The 27550-nt window shown below is 40.0% G+C and overlaps 1 protein-coding gene across 2 annotated transcripts in view; it reads right to left on the bottom strand.

Moving 5' to 3' along the window:
- TOP1 (DNA topoisomerase I) overlaps positions 1-27550 on the bottom strand; it is a 96577-nt gene that overhangs the window by 10192 nt on the left and 58835 nt on the right. For both annotated transcript variants that reach the window (XM_017859079.1, XM_017859078.1), the window contains exons 9-15: positions 21175-21290; positions 16429-16550; positions 14485-14607; positions 12581-12768; positions 11472-11616; positions 1372-1515; positions 203-388 (exon numbers count right to left, since the gene is read on the bottom strand). In XM_017859079.1, coding sequence (XP_017714568.1) covers positions 203-388; positions 1372-1515; positions 11472-11616; positions 12581-12768; positions 14485-14607; positions 16429-16550; positions 21175-21290 — 1024 coding nt within the window. The remainder of the gene's footprint in view (positions 1-202; positions 389-1371; positions 1516-11471; positions 11617-12580; positions 12769-14484; positions 14608-16428; positions 16551-21174; positions 21291-27550) is intronic.

The raw sequence follows: 27550 nt of genomic DNA, 5'->3' as shown, positions 1-27550 counted from the left end.
CTACAGCCTCAAACTTTTGGTCTCCAGTGATTCTCCTGTCTCAGCCTTCTGAGTAGCTGGGTCTACAGGCATGTGCCACAATGCCCATCTCAAGTCACTTTTGCTGGTGCCCAGCAACGTGCAGAGCAGACAAAAAAGCAGTCAACCCATGCTTGTTGAATAATGAAAAACAAGCCAGACAGTACAGGCTACATTAACTTACTCGTTTCTCAACAGGGACCTTGTTATAGTATCTGATGGAGTCCTTCCCGAGGAAGTCAAACTCTACCACATATTCCTGACCATCCAGCTCTGGGTGTAGATTGATGTGCTCCACACGAAGTGAGCAGCAACCCACAGTGTCCGCTGTTTCTCCTTCCTCCTTTTCATTGCCTGCTCTCAAAGCAAGCTGCCCAGGAAAGAAAGAAAAGGTGAGCATGAGACAGACTCTTGCTGTGTTGCCAGACTGGAGTGCAGTGGCGCAATCTCGGCTCACTGCAACCTTCACCTCTCTGGTTCAAGTGATTCTCCTGCCTCAGCCTCCCAAGTAGCTGGGACTACAGGTGTCCACCACCACGCCTGGCCAATTTTTTTTGTATGTTTAGTAGAGATGGGGTTTCACCACGTTGGCCAGGATGGTCTCAATCTCTTGACCTCGTGATCCACCTGCCTCAGACTCCCAAAATGCTGGGATTACAGGCATGAGCCACCACGCCCGGCCTTTTGACCCTTATACAATTTCTGGGAATCCAAAACAGAAGCCTCTCAATTCTGTTTGAAGCCACAGCGTCAGTCAGCATGGCCTGGAAACTCTGGATTCTGCAGTGTTACTTCCTCCCCCACCCACTATGAAATCTATAGGGATGTTAAATATTCAAGCTCCTCTTCTGTCTGTTCTGTCCTCTGAAATGGGGATGGAGAAAACAAAAAAAATAAATAAGGCAGCAAATGAGGGAGTGCTGCTACTCTGGGCAATCAAACTCAAAAGGCTAGTGTGCATTTTGAGACAAGTCTGAACTTATGTTAAAACACAAGACTGGGGGAAAAACATGAACTTTTTTTTCTTCTTGTGAGTACCAAGAAATTGATCTCCTCTAGAGCATGGTCTTTAAAACTATATAATGGTGATACCTGCCTGGTTTATTTAACCAATTTTATAAGTTATAACCAACTTTCTAAAGGAATGAAATAAAGTAAAAAAAAAATCAGAATCTACTGCTCACAGTAAGGCTAAGCATTGTTCTGTGCAACTTTTGATTCAGTTATACACACAAATATATTTCTATGTGTGTTGAGTTGTGATATACAGTATGTGGCACAGGGCCTGGGGCAGAGCAGAAACTCCCTTGTTAAGCTCAACACTAGACAATGCTGATGGGAAGATGCTCTCACCTTGTCGATGAAGTACAGGGCTACAGCTCTCTGCCGGACTTTCATCTCTTTGGACTTCCAGTCTTCTCGATACTGGTTCCGGATCTTGTCCACACATTTTTTCAGCCGCCGAGCAGTCTCGTATTTCTGCCAGTCCTTCTCACCCTATAAAGACCCAAACCCAAAAGTAGATTACTTCGGGACAGTGTAGTAAAGGCAGACTTTGAATATAGCCAGGCAAGGTGATGCAAGTCTATGATCCCGGCTAGCTAATCGGGAGGTTAAGGCACAAGAACTGCTTGAACGCAGGAGGCAGAGGTTGCAGTGAGCCGAGATCATGCCACTGCACTCCAGGATGGGTGACAAAGCAACACTTTGAACAAAAGAGCAGGAACTTGACCTTAAGCAAAGGTAAAAAAGAATAGTACTGAAGAGAGAGTTTGGCACATTTAACCTGATAAGAATGTACACTGTCCCATCTCACTGCCAAGCACAACTGACTTCTGAGGCTTTCCCAGAAGAAAGTTTCTAGTTTTAATTCTGTAAAATGTTTATGTTCCTGGGAAAAACCCACATGGGATGTCCCAAAAACTAAATTCTGTCAAGACAAAGCACATAATCACCCTCATTCCCACATCAATTTCACAGCCTTGCTGCCAACTCTGCAACCCAATAGCAGTTTTCTACTAGGACTGAATTCCATTAAATCTAAGTGAATTCCATTAAATTACAGTGTGGTGAAGCTGTCAGAGACGCAGAACCAAAGACTACAACATGTAATTACTAAGGACACAATGACTTCCAGGAACAACCATACTTATTCACCATTTTCTAACTTCTGCATTTCAAAACATTTCTTGATGAGACTGAGAGGAACTATGTTTCTGGGAAGCCTTGAAAAAAAAATAAGAGCTTTTGGTGGAAGGGTTAAAAGTTGATTCTAAAGCCAATGAAGGGTTATTAAAACCGTGTGAAAACTGTGTCTAAACAATAGTGAAGAAGATTTCTGCTACCAAGCTGAATGAAAATAGACTCACAAGCAAGAGCCAATTATGACAAGTGAGAAGGGAAAAATTTCAAGAAATCCCAGAAGCAGGAGGTTACATAAAACAGCATAAAACAGACTACATGACATAAACATAGAGAAGGAATTTAAGAATCCAAGAATCTCTGCTCTTAATTTCCCCACCCACAACAAAGGAAAGTGGTAGTGATTTCTGCCCACACATGCCTGGTTCCTATGACGTGGACCCATGGTCTTAGAGACATAAGACCTGTGGTGAAGATAACCAGCCTTTCAGCCTGGGTAATAGAGGACGACCCTATCAAAGAAAAGGGGTGGGCGGTGGGGTGGGGGCAGAACCAGCCTTCTGGGTGTGCATAAGCATGAGGTACCTACAGCAACAATGTCGTCCACTTCTTGATCCTGAAATTACTCAGAAATTAAAAGCTTACAACAGTAAAGCTAAGGAGTCAGCACTCTCACAATCATGTGTGCTACTGGTATGTACTTGTTTGGCTACAAAACAGGAGTTTCAGTAACTGCCTGCTATTATGGGTTGGTGATTTAGTAGTTGGTGACGCAGAAAAAAATAGCTAAGTCTTAGTACATTTTGACATTTAACAGGGTGAATACGAAAAGGTGAGATACAAGCTGTCCTCATGCACAAGTCAGTAGAAAATCTCCATGACAACTGTTCTTACACATGCATGGAAAAATTGGACACAAAAGGCTCACCTTCAACAGTAGAGTACCCAGCTCAGAAGTGGCCTCTTTCCCCTCACTCTAATGCACACGGACTACCAAAGCCTGTTTCAAAGTCCCCTAGGGTTACGTTTGCTCAGTTCCTTAGTCACACCACTGGAATGTAAGGTAGGAGTCAGGCAAATGAGATTTAGAAAAACCCAACCCATAAGTCATTCACAGGATACTACCAGACCAACTTTTCTTCACAGGCTGGCTGGGCTCATGTACAAAGGATCCAGGATTCTCTCAAATAAGCTGAGATGGAGGTGGGGGCAGAAGCTACCCCGCTTAGATCTAGCAGGAGATGGCTGGCCTCCAAGAAGCATGCTTGTCCCTGCAGTGTTCAATGCCCTGAACAAGCTTTCTTAGACTACTTTTAGAAAATAAACTAACCACATAGGTCTTCCAGGCAAGGTATCACAAAACCATCTCAAGAAGACAAGGAATCCATTGGAGAAGGCTGCCTTTGACCACCTCTCCTCTTTCCCTAATTCAATCACACTTCAGTAATGGGTAAAAATCTAATTTAACTGATTGTAGATGACATTCTTTGGGTGACTTTTTTAAACTAGCAGGCCCACTATATTGTCTCTAATATAGCTGCTATCCATTCAGCAGAGTGGTTGGGTGGAATCAGGATCTGGATTCAAGATTACAAAGTTGGGGGTGAGAAGGCAAACTGGACCCTGTTTTCTAGTAACTTTCTCAGACGTTTGTATCAGGGAAGATGACATTTACCAGTATTCTTACATGGCTCTTTATTTCCCTTCTCGGGCAATCTCCATCAAGCAACCACTGATCCTTCAATCTGATTACTATCATCATGGATTAGTTTTGCCTAGTCTAGATTATATAAATAGAATCACAGTATAGACTCCTCTGTCTGCCTTTTTAACGCTTTTTCTTTTTTCTCTGAGATAGCATCTCGCTCTGTCACCAGGCTGGAGTACAGTGGTGCGATCTTGGCTCAGTGCAACCTCCGCCCCTCGGGTTCAAGCAATTCCCATGTCTCAGCCTCCTGAGTAGCTGAGATTACAGGTGTGCGCCACCCCTGGCTAATTTCTGTATTTTTTTGTAGCGACATGGTTTCGCCACGTTGGCCAGGCTGGTCTCGAAATCCTGACCTGAAGTGATCCACCCGCCTTGGCCTCCCAAAGTGCTTGGATTACAGGCATGCACCAACCACACCTGGCCTTTAACGTGTTTTTAAGATTCATCCATGTTGTTGAATACATAAGTAGTTCCCTTCTTTAACTGCTGATAAATATAGTATATTCTATGACTGTACCATAATGTGTTATCTATTCTGGGATGTTTCCACTCTTATGAATATAGCACTGCTATGAACATTCTTGTACAAGTCTTTTCATGGACAAATATGTTTTTATTTCACTTGAGGTAAAAATACCTAGAACTGGAATTCGTATCTCCCTGTGGCTAGATCTTCACTCCACTGATAATTAGTGATGTCGAGTACTCTTTCATTTGCTTATTTATTAACCATTCCTGTATCTTCTTTTGTATAGCATATGTTTAAGTCTTTTGCTCTTTTTATTATGGGGATGTCTGTCTTTTTATTATGGAGCTATAGGAATTCTTTGTATAGTCTGGATATAAGCCCTTTGCCAGATAAACATGTTGCAAATATTTTCTTTTAGTCTGTAAATTCTGTATTTATTTTAGCAGTGTCTTTTGCTGAACATAAATTTTTAATTTTAATGAAGTCCATTTAGTCAATTGTTTCTCTTGTTGGTGTTCCTCTGTCCTAAGGAATCTACTCTAAGGTCATATTCTACCATGATATCACCTACAAGCTTTAATATTTTAGTCTTCACACTTAGGTCTATGTTAGTCTTATTAATACACAGATTTAAAACGTTTTGAATTTTATACCAAGATGCCAGGCTCAGAATATATATGTATATATTTTTAATGAGCTTGTGTCTTATTTTCTGTAATAGAACTCACCAAAATGAGAGCTTTCCAAGATGAATAGTGTAAAGATATTTTCCTTCACATTAAGCCCTTTAATCCCTAGGTGGTTACATAAAAAAGGTTGTAGGCACATATATCTTTGGAACCCCACAGAATTCTAGACTCTAAAGAGAAAAAAGGCAGAAGTGTGTATTTGGCACCGAGAGTATTTTAACAGGATTGAACACAATATGATGTCAACATTGATCCTAAAGTTTGCTGTATTTCATTTGAAAGAAAAATCATGATGATAAATTCTGTATGTAAGGTTAAGGCTGGTTTGAAAAACCTGAATTTTACTAAGGGCTACTTTCCCTCGGTTGTGAGAGCAGGTAATGCTTCCAAACTTAGCAGTGGATTGTACTTAGCAGTGAGTACCCATAAACATCCTTTTTGTAAATTCCTAGGTTATGCAGGACAAGAAACTCCTGGGTTATCTGGAATCAGAGTTTCCTTGGTTGAAACTGCAGGTTCCAGAAGGCTAGCTGTCATTCCAATGCTATTTCAGATCCTATGGGCACCAGGCACAGAGTGGGAGAGAAAGAGAATGGAAATACACTTGCAAGATGTCTGTGTAATGGAAATCCTGGGAGGAAAAGCAAAAACAAACTGGGATGAACATAAAATGAATGAGCTCGGGACAACTTTTCAGTACCTAGAGCGAGTGTTATTGTAGTTCTCAAAAATCCCAATCCTTTCAATGACCTTTGAGGCTAGAAGTAGTGTAACTGTGGCAATGACTGCAAGTAGGCCAATCCAAGTTTCCAGAAAAGGGGCAAAGACAGGATACATAAAAAGATCACACTTCAGCTGTTCTACAACTTTGTGCTTTTTACCCTTCAATGCTCCAATTTTTTAAATTGTTGAAAATTCATAGTTCACATCATGCTTGTGCTACATTTCTTGATAGAGCACAGATAGGATAGAATGATACACTATTATGTGAGGGAAGTAAGTAAGTAAAATATAGACACAAGAGTAAGCAAAGACGGCTCTTAGAATAGAAGACATCTCTGGAGGCTGAGCAGAGATGTGTAGAACAAAAGCGTCGTGATGGCAGTCTCCCATATAGCCGACCTAAAGCCCTCCATGAAGTAAAACCACAAGTTACCACCCTTCAGCACTCTACTATAAAAACGTTATCCGTTATCTGTTATTGACTGCTGGGTCACAATAAGTCATACTTTAATTATGTTTGCTCCAAATATGTAGCAATGTAAGTGCTCTAGGCTGGATGTGGTGGCTCACACCTACCCAGCACTTTGGGAGGCCGAGACAGGAGGATCACTTCTTGCTCCATGCAAGAAGTGGGGACCTGAAGTCAGGGGCCTTATTAGCTTGGGCTGAGTTGGCCTAGGAGACTCCCTGTAAGACAGAAAGTAATGAACACAGAAGGAGAAGAAGGGGAAGAAAAAAGAATAAGACATAAGCAAAAAACACCTCCCAGTTAAAAGGGCTTACAAACAGAAATTTCAAAAGACACAAGGAAAATGGCTCAGAAAAACTGCCAACGGTAATTAGCACATGAATTCATGGTATGTAACATTTTATAGAACAATCTTACAAAGACTTAGTATGTTTAGTATGCATAAAAAGATACAAAATCTAAAACATGAAATTATAAAACAAAAATGAAACAAAATCAGATATAAAATTAGAAATTTTGAAAACAAAAAGTAGTAATTGAAATAAATTATAGATGGAATACATTTTAGATTAAATATAATTAGAAACAGAATTAGTGAATTGGAAGTGAGTGCTACAACTCACCCAAAATGAAGTATTCCCCTGAACTTAAAAGTTAAAAAATCAGACCTAAAGAGACAAAGGGTGTGAAAATATAGTTTAAAAAAGATGTCTAGATTGAAAAGTGCCAACACTCATCTAATAGGACTCTAAAAAAGAACTATAGAAGGAATGGTCTAGAAGCTATGGAAGAAATAATGACTGGTAATACTGTAGGATAAAGTACATTAGTCCTCAGATTGAAAGTCTGACTATCTATAAATACATATATATCCCTGGATACAGCATAGTGAAACCAGAATCTATCAATGATAAGACACTTTCTTGATTGGAGAAAAGACAGACTATGAGTTAAGATGAAAATAAAGAAATTTTCAGGTAAACAAAGGTGAGTGAGTGCGACTGTTGGGTCTTCACTAAAGAAGCATTAAAGGGTGTATTTCAACAAGACAAGAAACCCCAGAAGGTAAGAGATACAGGAAGCACTGAGTATAGAAATTAATAAAACATTTGGCTGTGACTGCTGTTGACTAGGGAAAGGGTTAGGATTTTATGGATAATTGTGTTTAAAAATAAAAATTAAAACTTAAAGAAATATGAAATATATGAACTGAAAATGAACTGTTTTTATAGATAATTATCTACATAGAAACCCCAAATGACAGACACTTTTAGAACTAAGAGTTTAGCAACCCTGAACAACTCTGAGCACCTCTTGTATCTGCTGCCAGATACAAGATCAACACCCAAAATTATAAGCATAACCACTTCAGGAATAACCAACAGAAATGTAATGGAAAAAAATCTCATTCACATTGGCAATAAAAACTATAAGGTCACTTAAAAATAAAAATTTTTTAAATGTAAAACCTTTATGAAGAAAATTACAAAACCATATTGGTGGATACATTCAAAAGACATGAATTAATGGAGAGGTACAACATGTTCCTGAATTGGAAACTCAATTATATTGTCAGTAGCTTTCCCCATTAATCTATAAATGTATTGCAATTCCTATAACAATCTCAACAGTTTTCATTAGAATTTGTTAATTAACAAGTTTGTCAACAGTTTTCATTAGAATTTGAAAAGTTTATCTTAAAGTTAATATGAAACAGCAGAGGGCCAAGAATAGCCAAAGCAATTTTGAAGAAGGAAACAAACTTGTCCTACTCAATAGACTTTATAAAGCTACAGAAGTTAGGACAGTATGCTACTGATGCAGAAACAGACACACTAATTAAAGAGGACAGAGAGCCCAGAAACAGTCTGACATATATGTAGATATATCTTATATACAAGAGAGGAGGTAATACAACTAAATAGTTCTGTGACAACAGTTTACTCATTTGGAAAATATATTAGATTTCAACTTCTTCCCATATGCAAAAATACATTCTAGTCGATCTAAGACCCAAATGTAAAAAGCAAAACTTTAGAAACATTAGCAAGGATATGGAAAAAGAGGAATACTGTTGTGGGTGGAGGCGAGAGGGGAGGGAGGAGGGGAGTAATGATGTAAATTGAAGTACATAAGAAAACAATTTGGAAATATCTAATGTGTAAAACAAATTTTCATCCATATACACAAGAAACGTGTTTCTTCCAGCACTGTTTAAAGGGCAAGAGACTGTATAACAACTCTAAATACCTCTTAAGAAGAGAATAGAGGCAGGGTATGGTGGCTTACACCTATAATCCCAGCACTTTGTGAGGCTGAGGTGAGCAGATCACTTGAGGTCAGTTCAAAACCAGCCTGGCCAACATGGTGAATCCCGTCTCTACTAAAAATACAAAAATTAGTTGGGCGTGGTGGCACACGCCTATAATCCCAGCTACTTGGGGGGCTGAGGCACCAAAAACACTTGAATCCGGGAGGCAGAGGTTACAGTGAGCCAAGATCACACCACTGCACTACAGCCTGGGCGACAGAGCGAGACACTGTCTCAAAAGACCAACAACAAAAACCAACAGAATAGATAAGTTTTTATGATATAATAGAATACCATGTAACAAGTAAAATGGATTAATTAAAAGTGTAGGTTAAGATAATAAAACCTCAAAATCAAAGCTGGAGAGAAATAAACAAGTTGCAGAATGATCCCAGTAACATACCTAATTTAAAACTAAAACCTGTTTTTAGTTTACAATATGTTGTACAATATATGTGTCTTTAGCTTACAAGTTTACAACATACTGTAAACTAAAAACAAGTTTTAGTTTTAAATTACTATGTTACTAGTATGTTACATATTGTAAAATTACATATTGTTTATGGACACATAAATGTACTGTAAAAATACAAAACATATATATGAGAATAAAAAACACCGAGTTCATAGTAATCTACAGGGAAGGAAGTGAATGGTATACAGGTGGCTTCAGCTATGTTTATCAGAGTATTTTTTATGAAATGAAATAATTGAGCACATAGAACATAATTTTAAGACGTGACAAAGCCAGATGGTGGACATACAAGTGTTCATTACATAATTATCTATTCCTGTATGTTTGCAATATTTCACTAAAAATAAAACTCATAATGTTTGTATCTTTCTATTTTTTAAAAAATCTAAAAGAGAATGCTTCTTCCACTGGCAATATAAAGTTAAAAATGATTCAAGGCACTATCAAACCCCAACCTTTGAAGATCTCACTATACTGCAGAGTACAAGACAGCCTAAAAAGAGAACTGAGAGCAAGCTCAAGAAATCATTTCTTTTTCCCCTAATGGCACCACTTTTCCAGGCCTTTAATGACTCCTATTGGGATCCCACTGCAGTTCAAGTCAGGCACTGTGTCCTGAGTATAAGGTTCAGAGTCTAACTCTGGGTGACTTTTAGGTTCACTACCATAATCATCATCCAGAAACTTGCAAAAATGTCTATTGTGTATAGCAGTTAGCTGGATATTGTCTGGAATAAAACTGGCTGGCTCTCTGCTCTTGAGGTGTTCCACTGGCCTATCTAACAAGGATCTCAGCCCTCAGAGAGGCTCCTACAATTAACTCCAATCCTTACCTGTACAAGTACTCAGCATACATTATTTATCTGTCACCTCTCTCCATCCCCATTGCCATCATTTGTCTTAAGTCATCACCGTTTCTTGCCTGGAGTACTGCAACGGCCTCCCATTGATTTCTCTACCTCTTGTTTGTGTCCAATCCAGTCTCCACAAAGCAGCAGTCAGAATGATCAATTATGTAATGAGTTTCCAAAATACAAATCTGGTGTCATTTCCCTCTTTAAATCCCAGGTTGGTGGCTTCCTTTAAGTTTAAAAGGCCCCAAAACTTGCCCAAGATCCAATAGCTAGGAACTCTTAGATCTTCTTAGAGTGTAACTTAGATCTTCAGTCTCTTCATGCTCTCCTGTGACATCCACTGCTAAATGCAGCCAGCTTTAAATGCCATGTTAAAGAGACTGAGCCCTTAAAGGACTTTGAACAGTGGAGTTGTCTTGAACATAGCTTCACTTCAGCAAGACTTACAGGCATTGTATGTAAATCACACCAGTAGATTTAAACTGCTGTAAATGCTGCAAAGGAAAAGTACAGGGTGCCATCTGAGAGTATACCAGGGTACCTGATCCAGCCTCTAGGATTCAGGGATGGCCTTTCTGAAGAGGTAACATTTAAGATGATATTTACAGGATGAATAGGATTGTATCCCTGGAAAGAATAGGAGAATGGGTGTTTCTAATAGAGAAAATAAAGCAGCCTTTTGAAATCCAGAGATGAGCAAGAGCTTGATAGTTCTGAGAGAAGAAGAGGCAGGAGAGGAAGCCATATAGTGAGGCCAGCCAGATATTCAGGTACTACTTTAAAAAAAATATTTTTTTACATTTTCCTTTAAATGTTACCTCTTCAGAAAGGTCCCAGGTCTCCTGCACATAAAACAGTTAACAGTCTACATAGAACTAATTCCTTGACTGTGCTTTTGTCTCTATTAGGTTTATATTTCATAGTATGTTGGAGGGAAGAAGTTCGTGGAACTCTCTAAAGCTGGATATACGTAGCTATCTGGCAAACGAGAACTGATTCCCCCCAAGGGAGTTATCTCCTTGCAATAACACTATCAATAAATAACAATGCACAGTTGTGTAACATAGTTTATGATGTGCTTTCACACACGTAATTTCATTTGGCCCTGGTGAACCTACCCAGATGAGACTGCAGGAAGCCAGAAGTATGTAAAACACTAGATTTTACAACTTGTTTCAGGCTATACAGAAATTACATTCCCTTCTCACAGCCAAGAGAGGTGAGGAAGTAGAAGAGATCTGCAGAGGCCAATATATAACCACCGTACTTCAACACATTCTGACCACTGGACGTTAAGCAACGTGAAGGTGGGACCTACGTCTGTCGTTTGCCAACATAATTCCTAGCACCAAATGTATACTCTGCGTGGCACATTGGGATTTCAGTAAATATTTGTGAATTAATAAATAAATAAGATTACAATGTGACCAAAAAAAATGGAGGCACTGTAGGAAGATCACCATAATGCTAACTATGAAAGTACTTGCCTTCTTTCAACGGGAAGGGTTTTTAATTTGTCAAAGTGATTCTGGAGGACGAGAACATTACATTTCAACAGAAAAAGATTATCAGCACCATGAACCAGTGCAGCTCTCAACTATCCCATAACTTACCTTGATTCGTGAACTAGGGTTAAGCATGATGTATTTAATGGAACCTTGGATGTTCTCTGTCCAGGAAACCAGCCAAGTAACCTTGTTATCATGTCGAACCTCTTTCCACTTATGTCCTGGAGGAGGAGAAGGAACCTTGGCATCTCTGGAAATAACAGAGCAAGAGGATAGTGAAATGAGATGTGAGGAATAATTTCACCTTTCATGACCCCAAGTGGACATATCTGCTGAGCATATTTTTCCAAGTTTCCTTCTTAACAGTCAATATAGTAGTCCCATCTTATGCATAGTTTTACTTACCCTCAGTCAACTGTCATCCAAAAATATTTAATACAAAATTTCAGAAATAAACATTTCGTAAGTTTTAAATTGCACATTATTCTGAGGAGCATGATGAAATCTCTTGTAGTCCCACCTGGGACACGTGAACCATATATACAACATATCCATGCTGTATACGTCACTTGCGCCTGGGTAACCTAGGTGCTGCCTTAGTTATCAGGTTGACTATAATGGTTTTACATTGCTTGTGTTCAAATAACCCTTCTTTTACTTAATAAAGGCCCCAAAGTGCGAAAGTATTGATGTTGGCAATTTGGATATACCAAAGAGAAGGTGTAGAGTGTTTTAAATGAAAAGGTGAAAATTATCGACTTAATAAAAAAAACTGTATGCTGAAGTTGCTGAGATCTAAGGTAAAAATGAATCTTCCATCTGTGAAACTGTGAAGAAGGAAAAAGAAAGTCATGCTAGTTTTGCTGTTGCACCTCAGACTGCAAAAGTTATAGCCACTGTATGTGGTAAGTACTTAATAAAGATGGAAAAGGCTTTAAATGTGGGGGTGGAAGACATCAACAGAAATGTGTTCCAAGTGATAGCAATTGGGTCGAAGTTTCAGGTATCCACTGGGGGTCTTGGAACACATCCCCTGTGGATGAGGGGAGACTACTGTACCTCAAAAACATCTGGAGACCTATGCATGAAATACTGTCCTGCTCTTAAGTATCTCCCTTCCCAAACAGTCCTGTGTAATCTGGGAAATATTCCCAAGTACAATAAAGGACACCCTCCACCCCCTTTTTGGCCCACAGGATGAAGTGGGAGCTCACTTGCTACAGTTGATGATTATATCCTCAGGCATGATTCGTCTCTTCAGCATGCCCATCTTGGGGTGGTTGCCCCGGCCACGGAAAAGCCCGGGAGGCTCTATCTTGAAGTTAGCAATCCTCTCTTTGTGGTTATCCATAATACAGAAGCCATATTCTTTCAGTAATTTTTCATTCTCCTCTTTGATTTTCTGGAAGACAGCCAAGAAAGTACTCAAAATAGATTCAGATTGCTGTTCTCTACTAATACATTTTTATCTCTTGTGGGAGACTAGGTCAAGATAGAGAAAAGTCTGAAAACGACTAAAAAATGAATTCAAATAAAGGAAAACCTCTAGTGGTTTTCTCAAACTTAAATATCATAAAATTCCCCAAAAAGATCTGCCTATAAGGACTGATTTCAACTAGATTCAAAACTGATTCCTGTGTCTTAAAGGATATATGTTTATAAACGTTGTTTGGGTGTTTTAAATGTACTTTAAAATTCGTACTGTTTTATTGAGTACTATCAAAACAGGAAATGGAAAGGGATCTCTGATAGAGCCTCATAAAAGAATAGCTTGAGCCATTTAATTAAAACAGCGGTTAAACAGCTTAAAAACATAGGTTTTAAAGTCCAGACAGATCTGTCACTAATTCTTTTGTAGGTATACAGGTTATATACTCTATACTATGATCCTTGCTCCAAAAAGGTGGGGTATGGTGGGCAAGATTTTGAGCCTCCTTACCCTCTACTGACTCTTTTTATATACTTACTGATTCAATTTAACTAAGCCCTGCTGCCTTGTGGGTGGGAACAGACCTTGCTGGCAGCAGGTGTCCTTGCAGGGACTCTGACAAGGGGATGTTTATAAAATCTATCTTTGGATCAGTATTCTAAGAACGAAGCTCCAAAGTGATCTTTTAAGTTTCAAAATGCCCCTGATGTAAATAATATACTAAATTTCACTAACTTGGAATATTGAGGATAAGATTTACCTGAGACAGAAAGTCTGATGCAATTAACATTCTTATAGTAGCACATTAATTTTTAAACTAGTGGCCAAAATAAGTACCATGAAACAATGAGTTATATAAATACAATGGCCTGAATTATATAAACATGCAAGTCCTTCAAAATACTGAAACTACAGGAATTTGAAGTGCAAAAAATTCCTTAAAATCCTTAACTTTTGGACTTCCGATTGGAAAAAATGAAATTCTAGCCTGGATTCCTTTAGTTAGGGGCTGACAACTTTTTCTAGATAGAAAATATTTTAGGCTTGAGTGCCACACAGTCTCTTTTGCAACTACTCTCTTTTGCAACTACTCATCTCTGTCATTGTTGCATAAACACAGCCATAGATAATATGTAGAAAAGTAGGGGCAGCTGGTTCCAATAAACTTTTGTTTTCTTTGTTTTTTTTTTTTTTTTACAAAAACAGGCAGCCTGTAGAAGAAAAATGACATCCCAGCTGGATACCAGAAAGATTCTTCAGTAATGAGGATGGCCAAGGCTGGAAGGTGGAGATGGATGAGCACTGCATCCATAGTAAAAGAGATCAAAGAACAGGAAGGTACATGGCCAGTATGACTTAATCTGTCTTAAATCCTTAATATCCAGTAGCCACTGTGGGACAGGTCTGTCCATCCTTAATTACTATATTATTGGCTGGAGTTACTGACTGGTTTTTAGGTCACTGAAGCACCAGGGTTCCTATACAGAGCTACTGAGCAAAGTACTCATTCACAATTTTCAGTCTAACTAAAACCTTTAAGAAAATTTAGACTTTGAGAATTCTAAGTCTTTAGCACAGAATGATGTGAAATTACTGATGTTAATGTTGTGTCCTAAGAACCAAGAAGAAAATTAAATGAACTAATCATGATTTCAAAATTCTCCAGAGGTTTAATAAATTCTGTTGTACCAGTTTCTCTTCCTTGCTCATCTGTTTCCGAGCTTCCGACTGGGCTTTGAAATACTGGCTCATCTGGGTAAAATCACATTTGCTTAGGTTGGTGATAATATTCTTCTCTTCATTAGTCATTTCCTAGTCAAAAGAAAACGGAGATGAAAGAAAAACAACTAAAATACACTAGTAAGTCCTTGGGTTTCTTTGTGAACATACCCAAGCACCATTTTTTCAGTCAAAGGTTTCTTGAAGCAGCCAATCTCAATTAATGAATTTGAAAAAACAAACAAAACACAGTTGTATTACTTTTTATAAAATATGTATTTAATAATATTAAAATGTTTAAAATGACTTATCATGGAAAAAATGAACTCTTATGTGGTTTTCTTAGACTCCGTGGCACACTGCCCCCACGGCGTATGGAATACAAGTTTGGAATCCCAATACTGATTCCTCTACGTAAACATTACCCCTCGGCCGGGCGCGGTGGGCTCAAGCCTGTAATCCGCACCTTTGGGAGGCCGAGACGGGGTGGAATCACGAGCGTCAGGAGACGAGACCATCCTGGCGAACACGGTGAAAACCCCGTCTCTACTAAAAATACCAAAAACTAGCCGGGCGAGGGGCGGCGGGCCTGTAAGTCCCAAGCTACTCGGAGGCTGAGGCAGGAGAATGGCGTCAACACCGGGAGGCGGCTTGCAGTGAGCGAGATCCGGCCACTGACTCCAGCCCGGGTGACAGAGCGAGACTCCGTCTCAAAAAAAAAAAAAAAAAAAAAAAAAAAAAGAAACATTACCCCTATTCTATTCATTTATTAAATTTGCTTTTCAGACCTAGTTCAAACTTTACTGCTGCCTCTGTCCACATTATCCAAATTGAGAATAATGAGATTTTAAAAAATCACCTAGGCAAATACAGTATATGTTGTTTCAAGAGTAGAAAGTACCTAGAACACATGAGCAAGAATTAACAGGGAGTGAACAGGGGGTGGGACATCAGATTAACATTTCTCTTTGCGGCTGGGCGCGGTGGCTCACGCCTGTAATCCCAGCACTTTGGGAGGCCGAGGTGGGTGGATCACAAGGTCAGGAGATCGAGACCATCCTGGCTAAGACGGTGAAACCCCATCTCTGCTAAAAATACAAAAAAATTAGCCGGGCACATTGGCAGGCACCTGTAGTCCCAGCTACTCAGGAGGCTGAGACAGGAGAATGGCGTGAACCCGGGAGGCGGAGCCACTGCACTCCAGCCTGGGTGATGAGCAAGACTCCATCTCAAAAAAACAAAAACAAAAACAAAAAACCAAAAAACAAACAAAAAAAAACCATTTCTCTTTGCAACAGCAGACATGGGGCAGTCCTGCAGAGACAAACTTTCCTGTGCGCAACTAGAGTTGAGGTTTTCTGTTTGGCCTAATCTCATAACCCCCTACCTGCCATCACATGACAGCCGATAGCAAAGATATACGAGTATTCTTTTTTTTTTGAGACGGAGTCTGGCTCTGTCACCCAGGCTGGAATGCAGTGGCACAATCTCGGCTCACTGCAAGCTCCGCCTCCCGGGTTCACACCATTCTCCTGACTCAGCCTCCCAAGCAGCTGGGACTACAAGCGCCCGCCAGCACACCCGGCTAATTTTTCTATTTTATAGTAGAGACAGGGTTTCACCATGTTAGCCAGGATAGTCTCAATCTCCTGACCCTGTGATCCACCTGCCTTGGCTTCCCAAAGTGCTGGGATTACAGGCGTGAGCCACAGCGCCCGGCCGATATACAAGTATTCTTGTTGGACTGAAACCCTACATAATATAGTAAACGAAGTCAAAAAGTGCACAACTTTAAATACAGCAAAATCCATAAAACTCAAATTTTACATCAGGAAATGTTTTGCAAAATAATTTATTACTTCGTACTTGATTGTTTTGCAAGCTACTAGGATATTAACACACAGGCTACAGTACCTTTCTCCAGTCTTTAAAGAAATTTTTCCTAAATATTTCCTTAGTAGTATATTCATGGTCGAGCATTTTTGCAAAGAACGTAGCTACTTCTTCTGCTTTGGGGCTCAGCTTCATGACTTTACCTAGAGAAAAAAGTGGTTCCAAAAAGTGAGGTATAGTATTCATGTTCTAAGTATAAATACCCAGGGCTAGCGAATTCTCTTTAATAATGGTTTGCCTTCTCATGGTATATAAAGGTCTGGTGACACATAGTAACAACAACAACAAAGACAACATACTGATTTATATCTACTTGTACAAATTCTCCTTCCTTTAGCATATATTTACCTGGGTCATTCTCTGGAGACTATGCCAGTTAATTGTTCCCAGGTGCCTGCTCAGGACAGGGATGACCTGGGGGAGGCCCAGTCACTCTTCCTTTTCCTTTCAGCAAGCAGGGTCCTTTACACCTCTTCAATGGTTTTTAAAAATCAAATCCTCAGAGGGACTCCTGCCACTGCTAAGCTAAGCAGCCTCTGTTCAAGAAGGGGAGGAAGGGATAGGGCAGGGAGTGGAAGAAAGGAATTGTGGGGAAAAGAAATAGGCATCTTTCTTCTTCAAAGTTAGGTGGGTGGAATATGAATAAAAAATATATATCCATACTAGGCAAGCCCAGATTTCCCACATGAAAAGCCTAAATAAGACCTTCTTCTAGAACCTTGCTATTCAACAGTGGTTCACAGACCAGCAGCACTGGCATCACGTTGGAGTTTGTTAGAAATGCAGAATCCCAGTCCCCCTCCTAGACCTACTGAATCCTATACAGAAATTGCATTTTAACGAGACTTGGATGCACACTAGAGTTTGCAATACACTGCTATGAAACATGGGTACCATCATGCTGCCTCTTTCAGGGAACCAGGATGCATCCACAGCACAAGGGATGACTGGGGTTCCTGGTGTATCCAATTGTTTATGTAAAAGCTGTCTGAAGGGGCTGGGCGTGGTGGCTCATGCCTATAATCCCAGCACTCTGGGAGGCTGAGGCAGGCAGATCACTTGCAGTCAGGAGTTCCAGATGAGCCTGGCCAACACGGCGAAACCCCATCTCTACTAAAAGTATAAAAAATTAGCCAGACCTGGTGGTGGGAGCCTGTAACTCCAGCTACTCAGGAGGCTGAGGCTTGAGAATCACTTGAACCCAGAAGGCAGGGGTTGCAGTGAGCCAAGATGGCGCCACTGCACTTCAGCCTGGGCGACAAACCGAGACTCTGTCTCAAACAAACAAACAAAAAGCTGTCTAAAGGGACTCTGATGTTTCACAATGAAAGCTGCTAACTGGTAAAGAAAATCTGAATAGGGCCTAGGGGTTTTATGTACCTGATTTAGTTAATAAAGCAATGAAAGAAAAGTACTTGGGAATTTAATCCACTTTTCAAACAGAATGCTTTTGTCAGTACTCTTAGCATCAATTTCCATTCTTTCTTAAAAATCCAACTTTACAACATCACCTGGAACCAATCAATGCTATACTAAGAGCATTTGGCTATACTTAAAATGAGGTTAACTATAAATCCACCACCTTACTATTACACAGGTATTAATTATTCACCAAGGGTGCCCACATTCTTTATAGAAAACTAAAATTTAACCAGAAATCCATTTATTTCGAAACTCAGAAAACATCTTATCTCATAATGATTTGCAATCTGACTGCAGGGGTGTAGAGAACTGTAGCACAAAATTCCAACAGTTATAATAAAAAGAGCCCACTTTGGACACCATTAACTTAAAAGGCCAACAGGTGGCGCAGTTGCCCCCATCAACCCCAAGCTTCTGCTTTGGAAGGAAGACACTTTGGGGAAGATAGGCTGTGTATTAAAAGATTCCCTGAACTTCTTTAGAAAACTGTAACATGTTTCCAATATAACGGAAAACATTAAGTCATTAGAAATAAAATAAATGAAATAAAATGGCAAGAAAAAAATGTAAACTGTTTTCAGGTCTGTTTGGTAAAAACTAAATGTTAACACCATTCAAAAAAAAATGTGGCTGAGCATGGTGGTTCACGCCTGTAATCCCAGCACTTTAGGAGGCGGTGAGAGGATCACTTCAGGTCAGGAGTTCGAGACCAGCTTGACCAACACGGTAAAACCCCATCTCTATTAAAAATATAAAAATTAGGTGTGGTGGCGTGTGCCTGTAATTTCAGCTACTTGGGAGGCTGAGACATGAGAATTGTTTGAACCTTGGAGGTGGAGATTGCAGTGAGTCAAGATTGTGCCACTGCACTCCAGCCTGGGTGACAAGAGTGTGACTCTGTCTCAAATAAATAAATATAAATTTAAAAAATTTTAAAAATGAGACTTTGGGCTGTTTTACTGAATTCTGTCCCAAAAGAGGAAGAAGCAACTGTGACTCCTCCTATTTTAGATGAGCTGTCAAAAGATGAAATGATGGTTCCCTGCAGTAGAGTAGTGGGAGGATGACTGGAAGGTTCCTGGCAATGTTAACACTTTGCGGAAAAGGCTGAGCTCCAGGAAAAGGAAACTGCTGAGTCAAAGCTGTAAACTGAAGGTCCTTAGAGGAGGCAGTAATTCACTGCTTCAGCTAGCCCATGTCCCACCTCCCTGGCAGGTTCTAAAGGAGTCTAAGAATTCTCCTCCCCAGAGAGTAGGCAGCACTTACTGTATCAGTTTGAAGTAAAGTCAAATATGACTTCTTGACTTACTACAGAGTAAGAGTTCACACAAAGAGAAGAAATCCCAGCAGAGGACCAACTGAGAAAATGCTGGAGACTGGGCAAGAATGGGAGGAAAGGACTATGGCAACCTGTGAACTAGACCAGGCCTCTGCTTCCCATCTTGAAAAGGAAGAGAAACCCCAAGACTAGGGAATTTAGCTTTCCCTCCCATCACTCTGAACCTCAAAGTGAGGCTTTACCAGCTGAGCATCCTAAAGCTCCTGGTGAGTCCAGACCAGGGCTATGGAATACCTACACTTTGAGATGGTGCTCTTCAAGGTCCTAGGCCCTTTCTCTTAATTAGGAGTTTTGGCTTTGAATTATACTTAAGAGTCTCCAGGAATGACCACTGTGAGGGCTGAAAGAACTATCTTAGGCTCTCTGGTCAACAGTTCAAAATCTTTACGTAATATAAGCATTTGCCAGAGATTATGGAGTCCTGTTAGGCTGCAAACTCCCCAAGATCAGGGTCTAAGTCAGTGGTACTGTCCACTGCTGGGTCTTGGTGTCTGAACACAAATACATTCAATAAATATGTTGTTTTATTTATTTATTATTTTATTTTTTGAGGCAGGGTCTCACTCTGTCACACAGGCTGGAGCGGAGTGGCGCGATCTGGGCTCACTGCAACCTTCACCTCCTGGGCTTAAGCGATCCTCCCACCTTAGCCTCCCGAGTAGCTGGGACTACACGTGTGCACCACCACATTTGGGTAATAAATACGTCATTTTAAAAAACAAATTTCAGCTTGCCAAGTCTGGCATTTTCCTCAGCTGCAGACCCAGCCCTTTAGTGTAAACTACTACCTAGGCCTACAAGCACTGGTGGGCCTACGGCCACTACTGGTAGAAAGAGAGATACACCAGAACACCTGAGTGTTCACCACTGACACTTTTCAGCAGTTATCCTGCCCAGTGATTCTCAAAGTTTGGTCAGCAGACCACTTGGTTCAGAAGTACTCAATCCCACCCCACAACTTTTCTTTTGGTGGGGCAGTGGGATGGGTAAGAAGAAAACAGTGGGGGGTTGAGGGTGGGAAAAATGGTGGAGAAATGGGGAGGTGAAATAACAGTGGCCAAAAGATGGTGGCAAGACAAGTGGAGGTGGAAGAGGAATGGTGGGGAAAGGAGAAGGGGGACTGTGGGGAAAGGGGACAGAAGAAGAGGGAAGGGTAGTTGGGAAAAGCGAAAGAAGAAGAGGGTCGGTGGGGAAGGGAAAAGAAGCCCACCCCACAACTATTAAATGGGCTCAGATCTACTCTGTTGAGTCGTAAGCACATAAGGGTATAAGGAACAATGCTCTAACCATTCCCAGATAAAACTCATGGAATGAAGAAAATCAGTTATTACCATCTACATACTGCTACACTGCCAACAGGAGGCGTGTCAAAAGCTACCCTCAAATCCTTCAACCCAAGAACAGAAATACCAACGACATATAAGGGACAATTCTGAGGGTTCTAAGCGACCCAGGCAGGGCATTTCTTTAAAGCAGCTCATCAGACTTGACTGCACATACATCAAAGGCATAGTGTTATGCTACACAGAATAAGTGACAGATGCCTACCAGCCTTATCTAGAGATTGATGACTATTAATCCTCAACCATATACTAGTACTGTTTCTAGTGATGAGCAGCTTGTCCGATTGCATTATTATATTGCTAACATAAAATACTACCATTCAAGTGAGGATTTTCTAGTAACTCTTGCAAAGAGTCACTCCCTAGAAATGAAGTTCAGATCAAAACCTTCAGCTTGTGAACCACACACTGTGAGCCATGTTGACAAACCTTTTTCGGACTATGCAGGGAAGACATGAACAGCCCCTTTTCATGGCACTTTTCAGCAGCAAATGGGCCTTTAAGAGTTAACACCTGGTGCCCCTTCCTCAAAATCGCATGGCAATAAAACAAAATGAAATAAAAAGGATTATCTATTATATAGGATCCTTCCTTGTTTTCTATTCCTAAATAGAAGCAGATTTCTTTTCTTGGCCAAGAATCAAGAACCTTGAAACAACTCACCATCATAGTAAAACTTGACACTCTCTGGAAGAGGCTCATATGGTGGGGCAAATACTGGACCTTTATGTTCTAGGAATTTCCACTTGATGCCTTCAGGATAGCGCTCTTCTTCCCACCTTTAAAAGACAAAGCACAACCTCATTTAGTGATCACCTTGCCTAACATGGGGGTCATTACTGATTAAATGCCAAATAATTATCCACGCAACTGATTAGTGCTCTGGAATGACTTCTGGGCCTCACATTCAAGGCCTGGATCAAAAGAACCAGTGTCTCTCATTTTGAAAAAGCCAACACTCACAAGAAAGATGAAATACTGTAGTGAATAAAGGAAAATACATTTCAACAGCTCAGTTCAAGGATACTGGACGGAAGAGATCAACAATGAAGGAGCTCAGCAACAAGTGAGGGACATGAAAATGTCAACAGCTGTTTTACCACAATGGCATACATGACAGAGGATTGTTCACATTGTTCATAAGTAGGCTAAGGCCTCCTCAGAGTGGTGATGTCAGATGGAAGGTACAGGGGAAAACAACCCTATGAGAAAGGACATAAAGCAAGAAGACTAGGAAATGACAGCTTAACTGGGGCATGTTGAGTTTAAGGTACTTATGGATTACCTGGAACTATCTAGCAAACACTGATAAATGAATCTAAAGCTCAGTGGAAACAACTTTTTGAAAACGTATTTTTAAAATGGTTGAACATAAGAAAAAAAATGAGTAATACAATAAACACCATATACGCCTGTAATCCCAGCACTGTAGGAGGCTGAGGCGGGCGGACCACGAGGTCAGGAGGTCGATACCAGCCTGGGCAATGTGGTGAAACCCCGTTTCTACTAAAAATACGAAAATTAGCCGGGCATGGTGGCGCACACCTATAGTCCCAGCTGCTCAGGAGGCTGAGGCACGAGAATTGCTTGAACCCAGGAGGCGGAGGTTGCAGTGAGCCAAGATCGTGCCCCGGCCCCCCACCCTGGGCAAAAAAGTGAAACCCCATCACAAAAAAAAAAAAAAAAAAAAAAGTTAATAATTTGCGAAATTCCCTATTTTGGCTGAACCATTTTCAAGGTTAGTTGCAGATCTGATACTTCACCACTAAATACTTTTCAGCAAGTTATCTCCATAAAAATAATATTCTTCCACATAACCACAAAACTATTATCACATCTAACAAAATTAGTAACTTCCTAGTGTAATTCTAATATCCAGTCAGTATTAAAAACTTCCCTATTTCATCGAAATTTATTTCATAGACCAGGATCCAACTCAGGCTCATTACTGCAACTGGTTGATATGTCTCAAGTTTCTTTTACTTTAATAGATAACTAACTTACTACCCTCATATTTACTTTCCAAGTCCAATATTTTATTTATTTCATTTTATTTTATCAATCATTCAGCCATGTTCAATTTTAAACAAAGTTCAGAAACATCAAATAAAAATTACATGTATCAAACCATATTGTAACAATGGTATTACTATAAAACCACAGTCAACATATATGGTCAAATGATTTACAACAAGGATGCTTAAGACCATTCAATGGAGAAAGAACAGTCTTTTCAACAATAGTGCTGGCAAAACAAACTGGGTCTTTACATTATACACAAATATTAATTCAAAACGGATCAAAGACCTAAATATAAGAGCAAAAGTATAAAATTCTTGGAAGACAACATAGGGGAAAAGCTTCACAATATTGGATTTGACAGTGATTTATTGGATATGACACGTAAAACACAGGTAACAGAAAGAAGAAATGAATTGCGGCTGGGCACAGTACCTCACACCTGTAATCCCCGCACTTTGGGAGGCTGGGGTGGGCGGATCACTTGAGGACAGGAGTGCGAGACCAGCCTGGCCAACATGGCGAGACCCCCGTCTCTACTAAAAATACAAAAATTATCCAGGGATGGGGGCACACGCCTGTAATCCCAGCTACTCCGGAGACTGAGACACAAGAATCGCTTGAACCTGGGAGGCGAAGGTTGTAGTGAGCCGAGATCACGCGACTGCACTCCAGCCTGGGCAACAGAGAGACACTCTGTCTCAATAAATAAATAAACTGAACTTCACTGAACTTAAAAACTTCTGTGCATCAAAGGATACTTCAAGAGAGTGAAAGACAACTCACAGAATGGGAGAAAATATCTGTAAATCATGTATCTGATAAAGGGTTAACATACAAAATATATAAAGAGCTCCTACATCTCAACAAACAACCCAATTTAAAAAATGGGCAAAGTCTCAGTCTTAAGGTGGAGGAAAAAAAAGATAAAATCAAAAATCGGGGCTCGGCACGGTGGCTCACGCCTGTAATCCCAATACTTTGGGAGGCCGAGGCGGGCAGAGGGATCACTTCAGGTCAGGAGTTTGAGACCAGCCTGGCCAACATGGCAAAATTCTTATTAAAAATTCAAAAAATTAGCTGGGTGTGGTGGTGCATGCCTATAATCTCAGCTACTCAGGAGGCTGAGGCATGAGAATCACGTGAACCCGGGAGGCAGAGGTTGCAGTGAGCCAAGACTGTGCCACTGTACTCCAGCTTGGGCAACAGAGTAAGACTCTGTCTCAAAAAAAAAAAAAAAACGTGTGGGGGGGGGAGGTTGGGGCAAAGAACTTGAATGGACATTTTTCTAAAGAAGATATACAAGTGGCCAATAAGTACCTGAAAAAATACTCACCATCACTAATCATTAGGAAAATACCAATCAAAACCACAACGAGATACTACTCATACTCATAAGGATGGCAATAAAACAAAAAATAACAAGCGTTGGTGAAGGTGTAGGGAAGCTAGCACCCTTGTGTGGTCCTGGTAGGAATGTAAAAAGGTGCAGCCAATGTGGAAAAGATAGCATAGCAGTTCCTCAAAAAGTTAAGCATAGAAATGCCACATGACCCAGCAATTCCATTCCCAGGAATATGCCCAATATTCAAACAAATACTTGTACACGAATGATCACAGCAGCACTATCTGCAATAGCCAAAGGCAGAAATAACCTATGTCCATCAAAAGATGAATGAACAAACAAAATGCAGTATAAACAATGGAATATTTAGCCTTTAAAAGTCAGAAAATTCTGAAACACACTACAACATGGATGAGCGCTGACATTCTGTTAAGTGAAATAAGTCAGTCACAAAGGACAAACACTGTATGACTATTAATATGAGGTACCAAGAGTAGTCAAATTCATAGAGATAGAAAGTAGAATGGTGCTTACCAAGAACTGGGGGAATAGGCTGGGCACGGTGGCTCACACCTGTAATACCAGCACTTTGGGAGGCCAAGGCGGGCAGATCACCTGAGGTCAGGAGTTTCAGACCAGCCTGGCCAACATGGCAAAACCCCATCTCTACTAAAAACGTAAAAGATTAGCCGGGCGTGGTGGTGGGAGCCTGTACTCCCAGCTACTCAGGAGGCTGAGGCAGGAGAATTGCTTCAACCCAGGCGGCGAAGGTTGCAGTGAACCGAGATTGCAGCACTGCATTCCAACCTGGGCAACAGAGCGAGACTCCGTCTAAAAAAAAAAAAAGAACTGGGGCAACAGAGAAGTGGGAAATTGTTAATAACTACGGAGTTTCGGTTTTGCAAGATGAAGAGTTCTAGAGATGGTGATGGTGCACAACAATATGAATGTACTTAATGCCACTGAATTGTACACTTAAAAATGGTTAAGATAAATATTATGTCATATGTATTTTACACAAATAATTTAAACAAAAATAAAGATTTAATAGAATCTTAGACCTCAAAGGAACATTAAAGATCTTCTATAATTACCACTTTTTCAGATATGAAATTGGCAGAGTCATTGATATATTAATAAAAAGATCTCAATGCAGGAACTCGCCCAGTCCTACAGTCTATTACTCTCCAAATAGAGAAAATATACATATATGTAGGTGTATGAGAGCATTTGCAAGGAGCCTCTCACAGAATGGGAGAAAATATCTGTAAATCATGTATCTGATAAAGGGTTAACATACAAAATATATAAAGAGCTCCTACATCTCAACAAACAGACATGTAGCAGTCACGGAGTAACCGTGAGGAGATTCAGAACGCCACACTTTCCCTTATCTTGGGACTTTGGCACCATTCTTCTCTTCAACTACAGTGGTTTTTTTTTTTTTTTATTTTTTTTTATTTTGAGACAGAGTCTCACTCTGTCACCCAGGCTGGAGTGCAGTGGCGCGATCTCCGCTCACTGTGAGCTCCGCCTCCAGGGTTCACACCACTCTTGTGCCTCAGTCTCGAGTACCTGGGATTACAAGCCCCCACCACCATGCCCAGCTAATTTTGTTTTTGTATTTTTAACAGAGATGGGGTTTCACTGTGTTAGCCAGAACGGTCTCAATCTACTGACCTCATGATCTGCTCACCTCAACCTTCCAAAGTGCTGGGATTACAGGCGTGAGCCACCATGTCCAGCCCTACAGTGTTTTTAAATGAAGACTCCAAACTGTTTTTACAATTCCTATTTCAACATGTGTATCTTTAAGACCCACAGCAACTTCTTTACCATTTAAGCAAATTAAGAGATTCAACGAATCGCAACGCTAAACCTCAGTTTAAACAGAAAGAGTATGTCTTTCAATAAGCTCATGTGACTGGGTTGACAGCTATTATTGTACAAATAAAAGCAAACAGTTTTCTCCTTTAAGCCTCCCCATGCGTGCATATATTCCCCCCAAATTTAAAAACAAACAAACAAAAACATGTACTTAGACATCAAAATGGCTTCTCTTTGGCAGCTTGACTGGAATAATCAAGTACCAATTTAATAATAACATCTGCTTGGAAGGGGAAAGGTGGGAAAGTGCTAGAAATATAAAGACAGGAAAGTAAACTCCATGTGCTTTTTAAAATCAAGTTCCCTTGCAGTTAGCAAGCACTTCACAGTATGCTATAAAACTCATATTTAATTTTTTTAAATTTAGACATAAAGGTCACATGCTATAGATTCCGAATGCTAATCCTTGAAATTAAGGGCAGTTTTTCTGGTTTGAGCAAAATGTCAATAATCCATATTCCATAAATTTCTTATCACTATCATTGACCATATATTTGAGTCTTGGTCTTGCAACACTAATTCCTTACATTACAGTCCTGACTCCTCACAGCATTTTACCTTTGCTAAGAGATTCAAAACCCCATTTAAAGTCACACCTAACACCTGCAATAAACTCCCCAGGTTCTAATTCTTTATGAAGAATCATCTGTTGAGAATTAACTTGCAACTTATATTCCCACAGGTCAGCCCTGATACAAAAGCGTACTTAATTAACCCAACAATGCTAAAACCCTGTTCAGCTACAATGGCCAACAGTTAAAAATCAGGACATCTGGGATAAATAGGATTTCATGTATGAACCCAAACACACTGCCACCACTTATAACAATGTTTCTATGGAGATAATGTGATATAGCAAAGAAACCCTGAAGGACCTGGACCTTTTCCAATCAAACAATTACCAAAGGAGGGAGATAAAGATCAGAATAAGTGTTTTTTTTTCTGGTAAACATAAACAGTTCTGCGGACTTAGAAGGAAAGCAAAAGATCTGCAAATTTGTCAAGCTTGTAAAGTGTGTACTTATTTTAGTGGGACAGCATAAGGAATAGTTAACGTAAGAGTATCTGTCATTTAAGTTCCCAACTAGATCATCAGTGGCAGTCACTGAGGTACTGGATAACTGACTTCAGAGTACAATCCGCAGCCTCTATCAGTTAAGAGGCTCTTCATTCCTATTTTAAACTCCAAAAACTCGACGTGCCATTCAAGCATTGTGCTTGAAAAGAATGTGCAAGATTTAACCATCACACCTGAGAAATGATTAGAAGCTGTAGCAAAGTCTGCTCATCCCTCAAAAAACAACTTTTAGTTAAAGACCAGCCAGTTCCCCTTTAACCCAAAATAAGAATAAAAACCAAAAGTCATAGTGTCTCAGAGAGAATGTGTGGCAACACTGAAAAGGATTTCAACCACAAAAGCAAAATTAGGCTCCTAAACCCCTCAAGGGCACCTAATTCTACACATAGAAAGCCGGACCCAGTGCACTTGCCTGGATTCCAAAAAGAACCAAAGCTCTGAAGTAAAGGGGAGACAGCAGGGAGCTCCTGAGAAGGAAATTTATTTGTTCATTTAACAAGTATTTATTGAGTACCTACCACAGAACCCTGACTGATGAATTTACCAACGTACCATTCTCTTAACTCGAAGTAATAACCCCTAATTTACACAATCACTTTATTTCTAAAAATCACTTTCTTAAAGGTCAAGATCACTGAAAATGTTGTATTAGTTCTAAAGTAAAGTGAAATAAAAACAAGGAAAATAAACTCATGTTTTTTTTCTTTTTT

The sequence above is a fragment of the Rhinopithecus bieti genome, unplaced genomic scaffold, assembly GCF_001698545.2.
Source record: "Rhinopithecus bieti isolate Rb0 unplaced genomic scaffold, ASM169854v2 scaffold_38981, whole genome shotgun sequence".
NCBI lineage: Eukaryota > Metazoa > Chordata > Mammalia > Primates > Cercopithecidae > Rhinopithecus > Rhinopithecus bieti.
The sequence above is the reverse complement of the archived record's forward strand: the minus strand, read 5'-3'. Positions and strand labels throughout refer to the sequence as shown.